We start from the raw sequence: 15,218 nt of genomic DNA on the forward strand, positions 1-15,218 counted from the left end.
TTTGGTAGGCACCTTTACCACTACCGCAGTGGTAGTTTTGACTGCTACTTTACTAGAGCGTGTGTCTAATGGAATCCAAATCCAACTCATTGCAAATTTTTTTTCAAACTGAGTTCATATTGGTGAACTGTACAGAAAAATAATACAACCAGACAACTATGCTGATTAATTTGTCCCTGTATATGGTTCTGTTCCAGCTGTGAAATGTGGCAGGTTCAACTGTTGAATTTGAGATTCTCCAAATGGTTTGAGATAATAGTTCATCTTTTTCATTAACTGTTTCTTGCTTCTCTATGGACAAAATAGTAAAACTCCATTTTAAGGAAAGGATACCAGATTTCTCGGAATTCTTTCCATGTTGTGAGAGAGATTTGAAGGAATTATTTCAAATAAATCTGTCAAAGTCTGGCTGTAAGCTTAATTACAAACAATGTGACAAATATGTGCGAGATTAACCCTACAGCAGACAAAGAAAAATTATATATATCAGAACTTGATTCATTTAACCATTGTTGCTTACCAGAATAATAAAATCATCTTATACTGTGTAACTTACTCTCAATATTAGTTAGTAAGATGGTGGATTGTGTGTGTTTCCAGCCTCCATGTTGGCAAGCTCCACTGAGCAACTGTTGAATAATAGCTGGGCTGATCTCATCAAAGTGGTCTTTTGTAATAGGAGAATCACTGTCATTAAAGAAGATCCTGACAAGCTGGTCAGCAGAAAAGCAAACCTAATAGAAAGGATATGACAGTCAACCCTCTGATCTTCAAGGCTTTCTTAAGGCATACAAGCCACAAATTTCAGTGAGGTACAACAGAAATGATAACCGCATAGATATTAGGAGCATTGAAAGCTCATAAAATGTTTCTCTTGCAAGGAAAGCATTGTCAAAATCATGTCCTCAATAATCTTTACCATTGGATAACCTCTTAGCACTTTCAGCCTAATAGAAGTCATCGGAGTGGCCCAGGTTATTTAGAGCTGGAAAGTTGACCGTATCCCACTTTCCATTATTTTACTGGGCTCTTCCATTAAATTCAAATGAATAAAACACTGATTAACTGTTTCATTGTCATCAAAGATAGGCAGCAAAAAGTAGTTGAAAGAAGAATATCAGTCCCATGATTTACTTCTGAATAAGAGGGTGTGATATGTCATGATTAATTGATTGCTGATTACTGTCCATTTTTAATATTTCCTTATGAATTATTATAATATTAAATGTAAAATTGTCATTACAGCATAATACTTTGTGGCATCATGGAATATCAGTATCAGAGTCAAATAAGAGAAGACATTAAAATTTAACTCAGGGGGGCAAGTATTGATTAAAACTGTGTTTGTATTTTGCTTAGTCTGTGTGGCTAGGTCTCTATCAGCCTTGGACATCTGCAGATTTTTCCCCATTCTTCTTGACAAAACTGCTCAAGCTCTGTCAGATTTCTTGGGGATCGTGAATGAACAGCCCTTTTCAAGTCCAGTCACAAATTCTCAATTGGATTGAGGTCTGGACTCAGACTTTGCCTCTCCAAGACATTATCTTTGTTGTTTTTAAGTCGTTCCTGTGTAGCTTTGGCTTTAAGTTCGGAGTCACTGTCTTGCTGGAGAACAAATCTTCTCCCAAGTCACAATTCTCTTGAAGACTGCATCAGGTTTTAGTCTAGGATTCCCTGTATTTTTCTGCATTCATTTTACCCTCTACCTTTAGAAGCTTTCCAAGGCCTGCTGCAGTGAAGCATCCTCACAGCATGATGCAGCCACCACCGTGCTTCACGGTAGGGATGGTGTGTTTTTGATAATGTACGATGTTTGGCTTATGCCGAATATAGTGAGTAGTCTGATGGCCAAAAAGCTCAATTTTGGTTTCATCAGACCCTAGAACCTTCTTCCAGCTGACTTCAGAGTCTCCCAAATGCCTTCTGGCAAACTCCAACTGAGATTTCATGACAGTTTTTTCAACAGTGGCTTTCTCTTTGCCACTCTCCCATAAAGCTGTGACTGGTGAAGCACATAGGCAACAGATGTATGCACAGTCTCTCACATCTCAGCCACTGAAGGTTGTAACTCCTCAAGAGTTGTCAAACATCTCTCAGAGCCTTCCTCACAAGTCCCCTTCTTGCATGGTCACTCAATTTTTGAGGATGGCCTGCTCTAGGCAGATTTACAACTGTACCATATTCTTGATGATTGATTTAACTGTACTTTAAGGGATATTCAGTGACTTGGAAATTTTCTTGTATCCATCTCCTGACGTGTTTATCAACAACCTTTTCGCTGAGTTGCTTGGAGTGTTCTTTTGTCTTCATGGTGTAGTTGTTGCCAGGATACTGACTCATCAGCAGTTGGACCTTCCAGATATAGGAATATTTTTACTAAAATCAATTGAAACACCTTGACTGCACATAGGTTTCCAAAAATAGATCTCCATTTGAATTGAATTGATCTTATTTCTTACATCCTTCACATCCATGAGGAGTCAAAATCTTTACATTACATCTCCGTCTGAATGTGCAATGTGCAAATTATAGTAATTTGTAACAAATAGTACATACAGTAAGATATACAACAGAACAATTTAACTAATTACACTGTACGTGATTTCTAAAACCAAATGATGATTTGGTGAGTCATATTAAACGGGGTGAATACTTATGTAAGTATTATTTTGTGTTTTTCATTTGTACTTTGTAGAGTTCTGTTTTCACTTTGACATGGAAGAATCCTTTTCTGTTGATCAGTGTCAAAAAAGCCAGATTAGATCCATTGTGATTCAATGTTGTGAAACAATAAAACATGAGAACTTCCAAGGGAGGTGAATATTTTTTATAGGCACTGTATATAAACTTGAAAGAGTGCAGCAAAAAAATTACAAGGATGTTGCCAGGGCTTGAGGACCTGAGTTACAAAGAACAGCTCTGTAGGATTTTATTTCCTGGACCGTAGGAAAATGAGAGAAGATCTTGCAGTGGTTTGCAAAATTCAGTGGTGTTGATAGGGTGAGTGTCTACAGGCTTTCCCCCCTCAGCTGGGTGAGACAAGAACTAGAGATCATACTATGTGTAGGGTGAAAGGTACAATATTTAAGGTGAATCTGAGGGGGAATTTCTCCATTCAGATCATGGAGCGAGTGTGAAAAAAGCTGCCAACCGAAATAGTAGGTAAGAGTTAAATTGTAACATTTAAGAGAAGTTTGTATAGCTACATGAATGAGAGAGATAGGCATAGATATGGTCCAAGAGCAGGTAGATGAGACTAAGCAGAAAACCAGGAAGACATGGATCAGATGGGCTGAAAGACCTGTTTTTGTGCTGTAATACTTGATAACTCAATGATATGGACCAAACACAGGCAAAAAACATACAGTATGCTTAGCATTTTGGTTGGTGTGTATGAATTGGTTGCTATGCTGTATAACAATGAATCTATAATTTCACAGAACACAGGACAGGAAGGGAAAAGTACGGAGTACATAGCAGTGGTAAAGAAACATAAATGGATCCAGACAGAGTAGGCCAGAAGAAATCCCAGAAGCTAATGACTGCATAAATATGTGTTTATGGAATATTTGTCCCTACCTTGTTTAGAAGCCAGTGAAGTACTTTGTACTATGGCCTCCAGTAGAGTGTGGGAGAATACCATTATTAATTTATACAATTCTGATCTTCATGCAATTTATCCAATTCTTGTCTTCAAAGATATCGCAGGATTAGATTCAGTACAGTAAGTGTCGCCAGACTGATGTGTATATTAAGGCACCTGAGCTATGAAGAAAGGTTTAAGAGCCTGAGATTGTTTACTCTAGAGAAGTAAGGCCTCAGATGAGATATTATTCAAGAATTCAGGATTCTTAAGGATTAGATAATTTGCACATGTTCACATTGCCAAAAAGACTAGAATGGAGGCATGATGCTACAATTGTGCAAGTCGCAGGATAGACTAGATAGACAAATTTTCACAGAAAGTAATGAATGTGGCGATTGGACAAATTGCAAGTATTATGCTGGCAGACAATATGGTAAAATGCAAGTAACCTGAAGGTGTGGGAAGTTAGTGATACCAGCCAGAGGAATTGCAGAGTTTTTGAAAGCTATGAGCAATTCATAATGGTAATTTATTAGTTGCTTGTGTGTAACAATTGAAACAAGTAAAACAAGGAAAATTCAAATACAGCATGATGCCATCTAGCTAAAGAAAAATAGCTTGGACTGTTATTATGTTTCCTTTACCTTTGCCCAAGTGAAGCTATCATCAGATAAGGGATCACAATGATGATATTGGTTTTGCTTTGTTCCAAAAAGTAGTTCTCTGGAGCTTTCTAAGTGCTCTGCTCCTCTGGTTCTGTGATTTTCATGGTCATGTAAAGGCGATGCATAATATCTTCCCAGGCCAAGCTGATGAAGGAGCTGTTTTAAATCTGGATGAACAAGGAAAACAGTGCCAACAACACCGTTAATCAACCACTGAAAATGTGCAGCTTTCCTATCTGGAACTGTACCCTCTCAAGTCCATCTGCTTGGGCTGGCCAGATAATGTGAGATCCCACATTGCAATAGCTCATTATCTTTGGGTAGGTAAACAATTAAAATATTCTGACTAGTTCTGATCTAAGACATTGGTTGACATCCTATTCATCTTGAAAGACTTCAGTTTCCATTCAGCAGGTCTGTTACAAAATCACACTGCTTGCACAATAATTGTCAAAGTTTGGTAATGCCACCAATCCATCTTTATTCCACACTGCACCATTTTACCAGAAGAAAGCTCTTTAAATTAGATCCAGAATATTATCCATTTTAGAGCTTATTCAAGAGTTACCTGAGCTTGTATATTTTATTCAATATTTCAGTAGTTACGAACAATTAAATATGAGTCAAATTCTTTGAATTAGTGAGTGAGAAAGTGGCATCATCGCAAGGTGGAAGCCACTTGAAAAGAACAAGTCTTGTTGGGAGTGAGTTTTATCTGAGCCAATAAAAAGACAGGAGGTGAAGGGGAGCAGACAATGTTGGAGTGGGCCAGTGTTAGAGTGGTCAGGCTATGGATCAACAGGTGGAGGCTAAGGGTGCTGAGACTTTTGACCATAAGATTATAAGACCATAAGCCATAGGAGCAGAATTAGGCCATTGGGCTCATTGAGTCTGCTGTGCCATTCCATTACAGCTGATTTATTATCCCTCTCAATCCCATTTTCCTGCCTTCTCCCTGTAACCTTTGACAACCTGACTAATCAAGAACCTATCAACCTGTGCTTTAAGAAGACTCAATAACTTGGACTGCACAGCCATTCATGGCAATAAATTCCACAGACTGATCACTCTCTAGTTAAAGGAATTCCCTCTCTTCTCTGTTTAAAATGGGCCTCTGTCTATTCTGAGGCTGTCTTCTGGTTCTACACTCCTCTCCACATCTGCTGTATCTAGACCTTTCAATATTTGATAGGTTTCAATGAGATTCCCCACTTATTCTTCTAACCTCCAGTGAGTACAGGTCCAGACCCATCAAATACTCTTCATACATAAACCCTTTCATTCCTGGAATCATTCTCGTGAATCTCCTCTGAATCCTCCCTAATGCCAGCACATCTTTTCTTAGATAAGGGGTGCAAAACTTCCCAAAATATTCAAAGTGCAGTCTGAACAATGCCTTATAAAACCTCAGCACACACATCCTTGCTCTTATATTCTAGTCCCCTTGAAACAAATGCTAACATTTCTTTTGCCTTTCTTACCACTGCATCAACCTGCAATTTAACCCTTAGGGACTTCCAAGTCCCTTTGCACCTCTGAATTTTGAATTTTCTCCCTGTTTAGAAAATAGAGTTTATTCCTTCCACCAAAGTGCATGAACATACATTTCCGCACATTATATTCTATCTGCTACTTCTCCCAATCTGTCTAAATCATTCTGCTGCCTCCCTGCTTCCTCAACATTACCTGTCCCTCCAGCTATCTTTGTATCAGCCACAAAATGGACCATAATGCTCCCCATTCCATTATCCAAACCATTGGAATATAATCTGGAAAGAAGTAGTCCCAATACTGAATCTTGCAGAACACGACTAGTCACTGGATGCCAATCAGAATGGGTCCTCTTTATTCCCACTCTTTGGCTCCTGCCAGTCAGCCAATTTTATATCTATGGTAGTACCATTCCTGTAATAATATGGGCTCTTATCTTGTCACGTAGAGTCATTTGTCAAAGGCCTTCTGAAAATCTAAGTATACAACTTCCTCTGACTCTCCGTCATCTATCCTGTTCGTTATTTCCTCAAAGAATTCCAACAGATGTATCAGACCAGATTTTCCCCTAAGGAAACCATGCTATCAGGTGCCTCCAAGTGCCCAGAAATCTCATCTTTAATAATGGACTCCAACATCTTCCCAACCACTGAAGTTGGGGTAACTGGCCTATAATTTCCTTTTCTCTGCCTCACTCTGTTCTTAAAGAGTGGAGTGGCATTTGCAATTTTCCAGTCCTCTGGAACCATTCTAGAATTTAGTGATTCTTAAAAGATCATTACTAATGCCTCCAAAATCTCTCAGCTAACTCTTTTAGAATCATGGGGTGTAGTCCATCTGGTGCAGGTGACTTATCTTTCATCAGATGTTACTGCTTCCCAAGCACATTCTCCTTAGTAAGAACAACTACACTTCTGCCCTGTGGCATTCTCAAATTTCTGGCTTACTGCTAGTGTCTTCCACAGTGAAAACTGATGCAAAATACATAACACATTCCCCCATTACTAACTCTCCTGCATCATTTTCAGCAGTCCGATATCTAATTTTTTTTTCTTTTCAAATCTTTTTATTATTATTATTATTCAAAAATAGCACAAGTACATCGAAGTAACAACACTTACAATGCCTCATAAAAGAAGAAATTATTTTAAGGATTGAAAATTTTTGTGAATAAAAAAAACCCCTAATAAGCAAGAAATGTGAGGAAAAGAAAAGAAACCCATTGGGGGTACAACCCCGGAGCCATGAGTCATACAAAAAGCTTCTAAAAATAAACATCAAACGGCCAACAAGAAAAAAAGATATATAAAAAAAATTACATTTAGATTGTGGAGGAAATCTATCAGTTAACTGAAATGATAATAACGAGCAAATGAGCCCCATCTCTTCTCAAAATCAAATAAAGATTCAAAGGTTCGACTTCTAATTTTCTCCAAACTAAGACACAGCATCACTTGAGAGAACCATTGTGACAATAGGAGCTGATATATCCTTCCATTTCAACAAGATGGCCCTCCTAGCTATCAATGTAATAAACACAGTAACATGTTGGTCAGACACAGAAATACCATAGATATTTTGAGGAATTATTCCAAAAAGCACAGTCAATTTATTAGGTTGTAAATTGATTCTGAGTGCTTTAGAAATTGTTGAAAAGACTGACTTCCAAAACTGTTTTTTTTACTTTGGAAAAATAAAGGTATTAATTCTTTTTTGGATTTATTTAAAGAAGGCAGATTGATGTCTTTTGAACAATTAGTCAATAAGTATTCTCTCTCATATTCACACTTCTTACAATATCTTCAAGTTAGACATATTTTACAAAATATTTAAGTAATTTTCCTTACATATTGGAGGCTGACTTGTTAGATACTATTATGAATATGAACCCCTCATTGAAAGGTTCTATTTGAAGAATTTATAATTTATTATTACAATGGGATAAGTGTCCTTTACTTAAGGTTAAACAGAATTGAGAGAAGGAACTCAATTTGACTTTTATATGGGAGGATTGGACACAGATTCTGAAGCTGGTTAACTCTTCTTCAATCTGTGCTAGTCATTCACTGATTCAATTTTAAATTGTACATCGTTACCATTTGATGAAGGAGAGACTTTCTAAAATATATCCCAATGTTGACAAGTATTGTGACAGCTGTAAAACTGAGATAGCTACACTGACACATACGTTCTGGTCGTGTTCTATATGATAACAGTTTTGGAAGCCGATATCCAATTTTTGATTCTTTTTTTTACTCTTTATACAGTATATCTGAACTTTGGTATCCTCTTTTATATCATTGGCTACCTCACTTTCATATTTCATTTTCTCTCTCCTTATGACTTTTTAGTTGCCACCTATTAGATTTTAAAAGCCTCACAATCCTCTAACTTCCCAATAACTTTTGCTATATTATATGTCCACTCTTCTGCTTTTATGCTGTCCACTCTTCTGCTTCCAATCGTCATTGGCCAGCTCCTCTTTCTTGCCTCTGTAACTCCTTTCGCTCACTGTAATACTGATACATCTGACTTTATCTTCTCCCCTTCAAACTGCATGGTGAATTCTATCATATTATGATCTCTGCCTCCTAAGTGTCCTATGATCTCTTTACCTTAAGTGTCCTAATAAAATCAGGATCTTTGCACAACACCAAATTCAGAATTGCCTTTTCCCTCGTGTGTTCAACCACAAGCTACTCTAAAAAGCCATCCCTTAGGCATTCTACAAACTTCCTCTCTTGGGATCCAGCACAATCCTGATTTTCCCAATCCTGAAATCCCCCATGGCTTTTGTAACATTGCCCTTATTGCATGCATTTTCTATTTCCTGTTAAGATCTATATCCATATCCTGGCTTCTTTGGGATCTGTATATAACTCGAATCAGTGTCTTTTTACTCTTGTAGTTTCTTAGCTCTACTCACAAAGTTTCTACATCTTCTGATTCTATGTTACCTCTTTCCAAGGATTTGATTTCACTTTTTACTAACAGAACCACCCCACCACATCTGGCTAACTGCCTGTCCTTTCAATACAATGTGTATCCTTGATGTTCAGCTCCCAACAATGACCTTCTTCCAGCCACGACTCACTAATGCCCACAGCGTCAACTTGCCGAACTCTAACAGTACTATAAGATCATTTACCTTATTCTGTATACTGTGTGCATTCAAATATAAAACTTCCAGTCTTGTATTCATCACCCTTTTCAATTTGCCCCCATGTTACTCCTCAACTCATTCCACTGACTGCAATTTTGCCCCATTATCTGCCTTTCTTTCCTTACAGTCTGACTAACAACGCACACCAACTGCCCTATCACTCCAGTTCCCAGTCCCCTGTTGGTTATCAGTTGTTTGGATTGTGGAAGTGGGCTTGAGAAGTTGAAGCCAAGGGTATAACAAACTCGGTGAGAAGAGGCTAAGTAACTTCCCTAGGTAGGTACAATACTCAAAGGTTTCAGACAGAAGGGACAGGTAAGAACAGGTAAGTTTTTTTTATGGTCTGCAAATTCTTCATCCTTTGTTTAGTATAGGCAGGATTGTTAAGATGGTGGAATGCTCTTTCTGGGAAATGTGGGGATTTCCTGTTACCTGACTGTCTCCCTGATGACTACATCTGCAGGAAGATCACCACCCTTCAGCTCCTGACTGACAAGGTCAAGTAACTAGAGCTGCAGCTGAATACACTCAAGACCATCCTTGAGTCTGAAAACATCATCTGTTAAATTTTATTGAGGTGGTCTCATCCAGGGTGCGGACTTCAAAATAGTAGATGGGTGAACACCAGGAGAACTAAGGGGAGTAAGCAGTCCATGCAGGGTTCCCCTGGGCCATTCCCCTCAGCAGCAAGTATACCCTTTTGGTTAGCACAACACTTTACAGTGCAGTCAACATGGGTTCAATTCCCGCCACTGCTTATAAGTTTGTACGTTCTTCCCGTGACCATGTGGGTTCCTCTGTGTGCTCTGGTTGTTTCCCACAATCCAAAGACACACCAGATAGTTGGTTATGGTCTTTGTAAATTGTCCCATGATTAGGCTAGAGTTAAATTGGGTGATTGCTGGGCGGTGCGACTCAAAAGGGCAGAATGTCCTGTTCTGTACTGTATAAGATATATACACAGAGGCTTGTCCATTGAATGGATATAGATAGAACTCAAAAATAGGAAGAGTGCAAAATCTCTAATGGGATTGTACTACAGAACACACCCCCAACCCTGCCAGTAGCCATCAGGACAATTAGGAAAGGTGAAAGAACAACAAGGCTGCAGTCATGGGGAACTGCATCCTCCCTAATACAAATTGCAACCTTCTTAGTGCAAGTGGTTTAGATGGGACAGAATTTACTAGGTGCATCCAAAGGTTTTTGTTTAAGTCAAACAAGAGGAGGGGCTGCACTGCATATGGTGTTGTGCAATGAGTGAGGCCAGGTGATCACGAATCTTTAGGTTTTAAGACAGCTATAAATAAGGCTTATACTTGGATACTAATCCTTGTGGGAGAGTATTAAACTGGTACAGGGTAAATTACAAGAGCATTAGGCAGGAACTAGGAAAGAGTTAATTGGGCACAGCTGTTTTTGGCAAGCCCATGTCCGACACGTGGATGGTGTTTAAAGACCAACTGCACAGAGTATAGGCCAGGTATGTTTCAGTCAGAAGGAAAGACAAGGAGGGCAAGGTAAGAGAGCCTCAGATGTCAAGAGAGGTGACGAACAGACAGAGGGTGGTGGTCGAAGGGACTATTTTAGCTGGAGATCCATGTTTAGTGGTTTTCCACAGAGGTCTGTACTAGAACCCCTGTTGTTTGTGATGAATATAAATGACCCGGATGGTATTAACATGTTTGCAGATGGTATTAAGATTGGTGGTGCTATGAATATTGTAGAAGACTCGCAATGAAGTCAATTGGGTGGAGAAATGACAGAGGTAGTTTAATGCAGAACGGTGAATGGTAGCACCTTGGTATGTCAAATGTAAAGAGACAGTACACTGTTAAAGGGCAAGACCCTCAACTGGCTACTCAGGTTGATAGGGCGGCAGGAAGCTTGCCTTATTAGTCAAAGCACTGAGGTCAAAAGTCAGGAAGTTATGTTGCAGCTTTACAAAACTCTAGTTAGGCTGCATTTGGAGTACTGCGTCACCCCATTATAGGAGAGAATGCTGCTTGCATTAGAGGGCATGAGCTATAAAGAGAGGTTGGACAAACTTGGGTTGATTTCTCTGGAGCAGCAGAGGCTGAAGGGAAATCCAATAGTTTTATAACATTATGAGAGTCATAGATAGGATAGACAGATGGTATCTCTTCCTCAGAAATGAAATGTCCAGTATCAGAGGGCATGTACTTAACGTGAGAGGGGTAGTTTTAAAAGAGGCGTGAGAGGCAAGGTTTTATTTAAACACACAGAGTAGTGGGTGCCTGGAATCAGCTCCCTGGGGTGGCTGTAGAGGCAGATACATTGAGGACTTTTAAAAGATATTTAGATCGGCACATGAATGTGTGGAAAATATAGGGATATTGACCCATTGTGTAATCAAAAGGGATTAGTTTAGTTGGCCACTTGATTAGTAATTTGTCTGTTCAGCACAACATAGGGCCTGTTCCGATGCTGTACTGTTGTATGTTCTTCGTTCGTTCAGAATTTATAAGCTCACAGCAGCAATTTATGAAATTAAATTTAATGATAGTGTTAAGCTGTAGAATAAGGAACAGATAGAAAAGCAATCAGTGTGGCAAAGTCTGCTTTGAACTGTCTACTTGTTCAGGATGACTACAGATAAAATTGGAATACATTTCCATAATGACAGAATTCATTACTATAATCACTTTTAATTTGCTGAAAGGTTCACCCTGCTACAAATAGCATCAGTCTTTTCATTTTATATGTGAATAATTGTTCTTTAACTTGCAGCATATTACCACTTACTGTCAGGTTTCCAAAAGAAAAACTTTGCCCATGCGGGAAATCTGATATAAAAACATGAGGCTGAAAATGTGTATGTCTATTATGAACTCCAGCTCTGATGACAGGTTGCTAGGTTGAAATAATAATTCTCTTACTCTCTCTATAGATGGTGCCTGGACTGCTGAGCAGTTGAGATGAGGCACAATGGTGCAGCTGATAAAACTGCTGCTTCACATCTCCAGGAAACCACATTCCGTCCTGATCTTTAAATGGTGCTTCTACTGTGCACTCTGGTTTTCATTCACACCCTAAAAACATGCTGGTGGGTTAATTCATGATTGTGTTGTATGGTCATTAGTGTAATAAAAATGAGGAATTAATAGAAGTAAAAGAGAATAAGTTGCTGAGTTGCAGGGAAATAAGGAGAATGGGATAATCAGGATTGTCGGCACGGCAGCTGGCTTCTCTTTTTTTAAAAAAATATGGAACGCTTCACAAATTTGCGTGTCATCCTTGCTCAGGGGCCATGCTAATCTTCTCTGTATCGTTCCAATTTCAGCTGGCTTCTCTGAATGCCTTTTTCTATGTTGTTCTAAATACAAGATGTTCTGTTTCTATTTTTAGTGTTTCTTTGACTAGTTTACCTACCTGCTATCCTGATAGCTTTTGTACTGTTTAGTGATCTGAAAATAAAATCAGTGAAAAAGCTTGGGTTGGGTAAAGCTGAACTTCCAATACAGCGGCCTTGCAAAATGGAAGTGATGATTGCACCAGCCAATTGAGGAAGAGTCGATTCGTCAGCACCTGGTGGACTCACTATGCCAGTTTGCTCCTCCAGCCAGTCAGCATTGAAACACTAAAACAAAAATGTTCTTGTTATGCCTTCATTATCAGGAAATCTTAAAAGTACCGTATGTTGCAACATTAACGGATACTTTTTTACCCAGTTCAACTCTTACCCCACAAATTGATTGGTTTTAAAATAAGAACTCTTGCTGCAGGCAATACAATAAGCAAATTGTTATGTATTTATGGGAAATGCCTTTAGGCGACCGCAGAAGAACAACTTAAACTCCAAATTGACTGTGGGGCTGTCATGTGAAATTAATTTGGTTTCTGTTTATTTTCTGGTAGATATGGTTTAATAGCATGAACTAATAACACCAAATTAGAGATCTCAATCTTCTGTGTGAATTGGGAGAACATATTGTTGTCTCTATAATGGATTGTTTTATAAGTAGAGTTGATTCTGAGCCAAACTAATATTGTAGGGATATGGAAATGATCTTCCACAATAGTTCAAAGTAAATGTATTATCAAAGCACATATATAGTATATCACCATATACAACCCTGAGATTTACTTTATTTTCAGCAAGTCCAAGGGCCACAATAAATTCAATGAAGACCACACCCAAAAGGCCAGAAGCCGATGTGCAAAAGACAACAATTATGCAAATACAAAAGAAAAATAGAAACAATAATAATAAATAAATAGTTCTTGAAAGTGAGTTCATGGGTTGTGGAACAGTTCAGTGATGGAACAAGTGAAGTTGAGTAGGGTTATCCCCATTGGTTCGAGAGCCTGATGGTTGAGGGGTACAGACCTCAGTATGTGCGGTTGGGAGGCTGTAGGTCTGACTCAGTGGTCAGCAGCACAGGAGTGCCACAGGGGACCGTGCTGCCTCCGGTCCTGTTCACCCTGTACACATCAGACTTCCAATATAACTCAGAGTCCTGCCATGTGCAGTAGTTCGCTGATGACACGGCCATAGTGGGGTGTGTCAGGAATGGTCAGGAGGAAGAGTATAGGAAACTGATACAGGACTTTGTGATATGGTGCAACTCAAACTACCTGCGTCTCAATATCACCAAGACCAAGGAGATGGTGGTGGACTTTAGGAGACCTAGGCCTCATATGGAGCCAGTGATCATTAATGGAGAATGTGTGGAGCAGGTTAAGAGCTACAAGTATCTGGGAATGCAGTTAGACGAGAAGCTAGACCGGACTGCCAACACAGGTGCCCTGTGCAGGAAAGCACAGAGTCGACTGTACTTCCTCAGAAGGCTGGCGTCATTCAATGTTTGTAGTGAGATGCTGAAGATGTTCTATCGGTCAGTTGTGGAGAGCGCCCTCTTCTTTGTGGTGGCGTGCTGGGGAGGCAGCATTAAGAAGAGGGACGCCTCACGTCTTAATAAACTGGTAAGGAAGGCGGGCTCTGTCGTGGGCACAGAACTGGAGAGTACGAAATCGGTGGCAGAGCTGAGGGCGCTGAGTAGGCTACGGTCAATCATGGAAAACCCTGAACATCCTCTGCACAGCACCATCCAGAGACAGAGAAGCAGCTTCAACGGCAGGTTGCTGTCAATGCAATGCCCCTCAGACAGGATGAAGAGATCATTACGCCCCAACACCATTCAGCTCTACAATTCAACCACCAGGGGCAAGACATGTTAAGTGCTAGGGTTAGGACTGAGCTTAAGTTAACACTCAAAGCACTTTAGTAAACTATTTAAGAACTTTTTTAAAAGCTATTTATTAATGCTTTTTTGGAGGGTGATTTTAGATGCATATCATATTTATACTGAGTTAAATACTGTATGTAATTAGTTTTGCTACAATAAGTGTATGGGACACTGGAAAAATGTTGAATTTCCCCTTGGGGATGAATAAAGTATCTATCTATCTATCTATCTATCTGTCTATCTATCTATCTGTCTATCTATCTATCTATCTATCTATCTATCTATCTATCTATCTATCTATCTATCTAATAACTGTTCCTGATCCTGGTGGAGAGAGTTCTGAGGCTTCTCTACCTTCTTCTGGATGGCATCAGTGAGAAGGAAGCATGACCTAAGTGGTGGGGATCCTTGATTATTTATGCTGCTTTCCTGTAACAACGTTCCATGTAGATGTGCTCAATGGTGGGGCAGGCTTTTCCCAAGCTGAACAGGGCCATATCCAAGAATTTTATTGGATTTTTTGGTCTAGGGCATTGGTGTTACCATACCAACTGTGATGCAGCCAGCCAATATACTCTCTGCCACACCACCTATAAAAGTTTTTCCGAGTTCAGATGACATGCAGAACCTTTGCAAATTTCTAAGAAAGGAGAGGCACTACCATGCTTTCTTTTTTAATGGCTCTTGTGTGCTGGACCCAGGACAAATCCTCTGAAATGATAACGCCGAGGAATTTAAAGTTCTCCTCCTCTGATCCCCTAATGAACAGTTGGTCATGGACGGCAGTTTCCTCCTCCTGAAATCAACAATTAGCTTTGTGGTCTTGCTGACATTGACAGAGTCACTACTCAGCCAGATTTTCAAAAGCACAATGTAAACAATACATTATAACTAAACCTATTTTCTTTTCCATTAACATTTATAGTAAAGAAAATCAAGTGTGGTGCCGAATAAGCTATTGATTTTCTACCATCCATTTATTGTGTTACAAATGTGACACAACTCTGAGGGGCCGAATGGTACAAAGTCGCCCCCTCCTTTTTGAGAATCGTAAGATCACTAATAATTCGGGTCTGGGACCCAGGAAATGAGAAGGAGACATC

At 39.4% G+C, this 15,218-nt stretch overlaps 1 protein-coding gene and 1 pseudogene across 1 annotated transcript in view; both read right to left on the bottom strand.

The window, feature by feature from the left end:
* Positions 1-15,218, bottom strand: part of LOC132395150 (zinc transporter ZIP12-like) — a 70,662-nt gene that overhangs the window by 42,902 nt on the left and 12,542 nt on the right. Inside the window, exons 3-5 of the mRNA XM_059971449.1 lie at positions 12,299-12,506; positions 4,231-4,418; positions 557-734 (exon numbers count right to left, since the gene is read on the bottom strand). Coding sequence (XP_059827432.1) covers positions 557-734; positions 4,231-4,418; positions 12,299-12,506 — 574 coding nt within the window. The remainder of the gene's footprint in view (positions 1-556; positions 735-4,230; positions 4,419-12,298; positions 12,507-15,218) is intronic.
* Positions 12,127-12,227, bottom strand: LOC132396218 (U6 spliceosomal RNA; annotated as a pseudogene).

Source organism: Hypanus sabinus, chromosome 6, assembly GCF_030144855.1.
Source record: "Hypanus sabinus isolate sHypSab1 chromosome 6, sHypSab1.hap1, whole genome shotgun sequence".
In the NCBI taxonomy this organism is placed as follows: domain Eukaryota; kingdom Metazoa; phylum Chordata; class Chondrichthyes; order Myliobatiformes; family Dasyatidae; genus Hypanus; species Hypanus sabinus.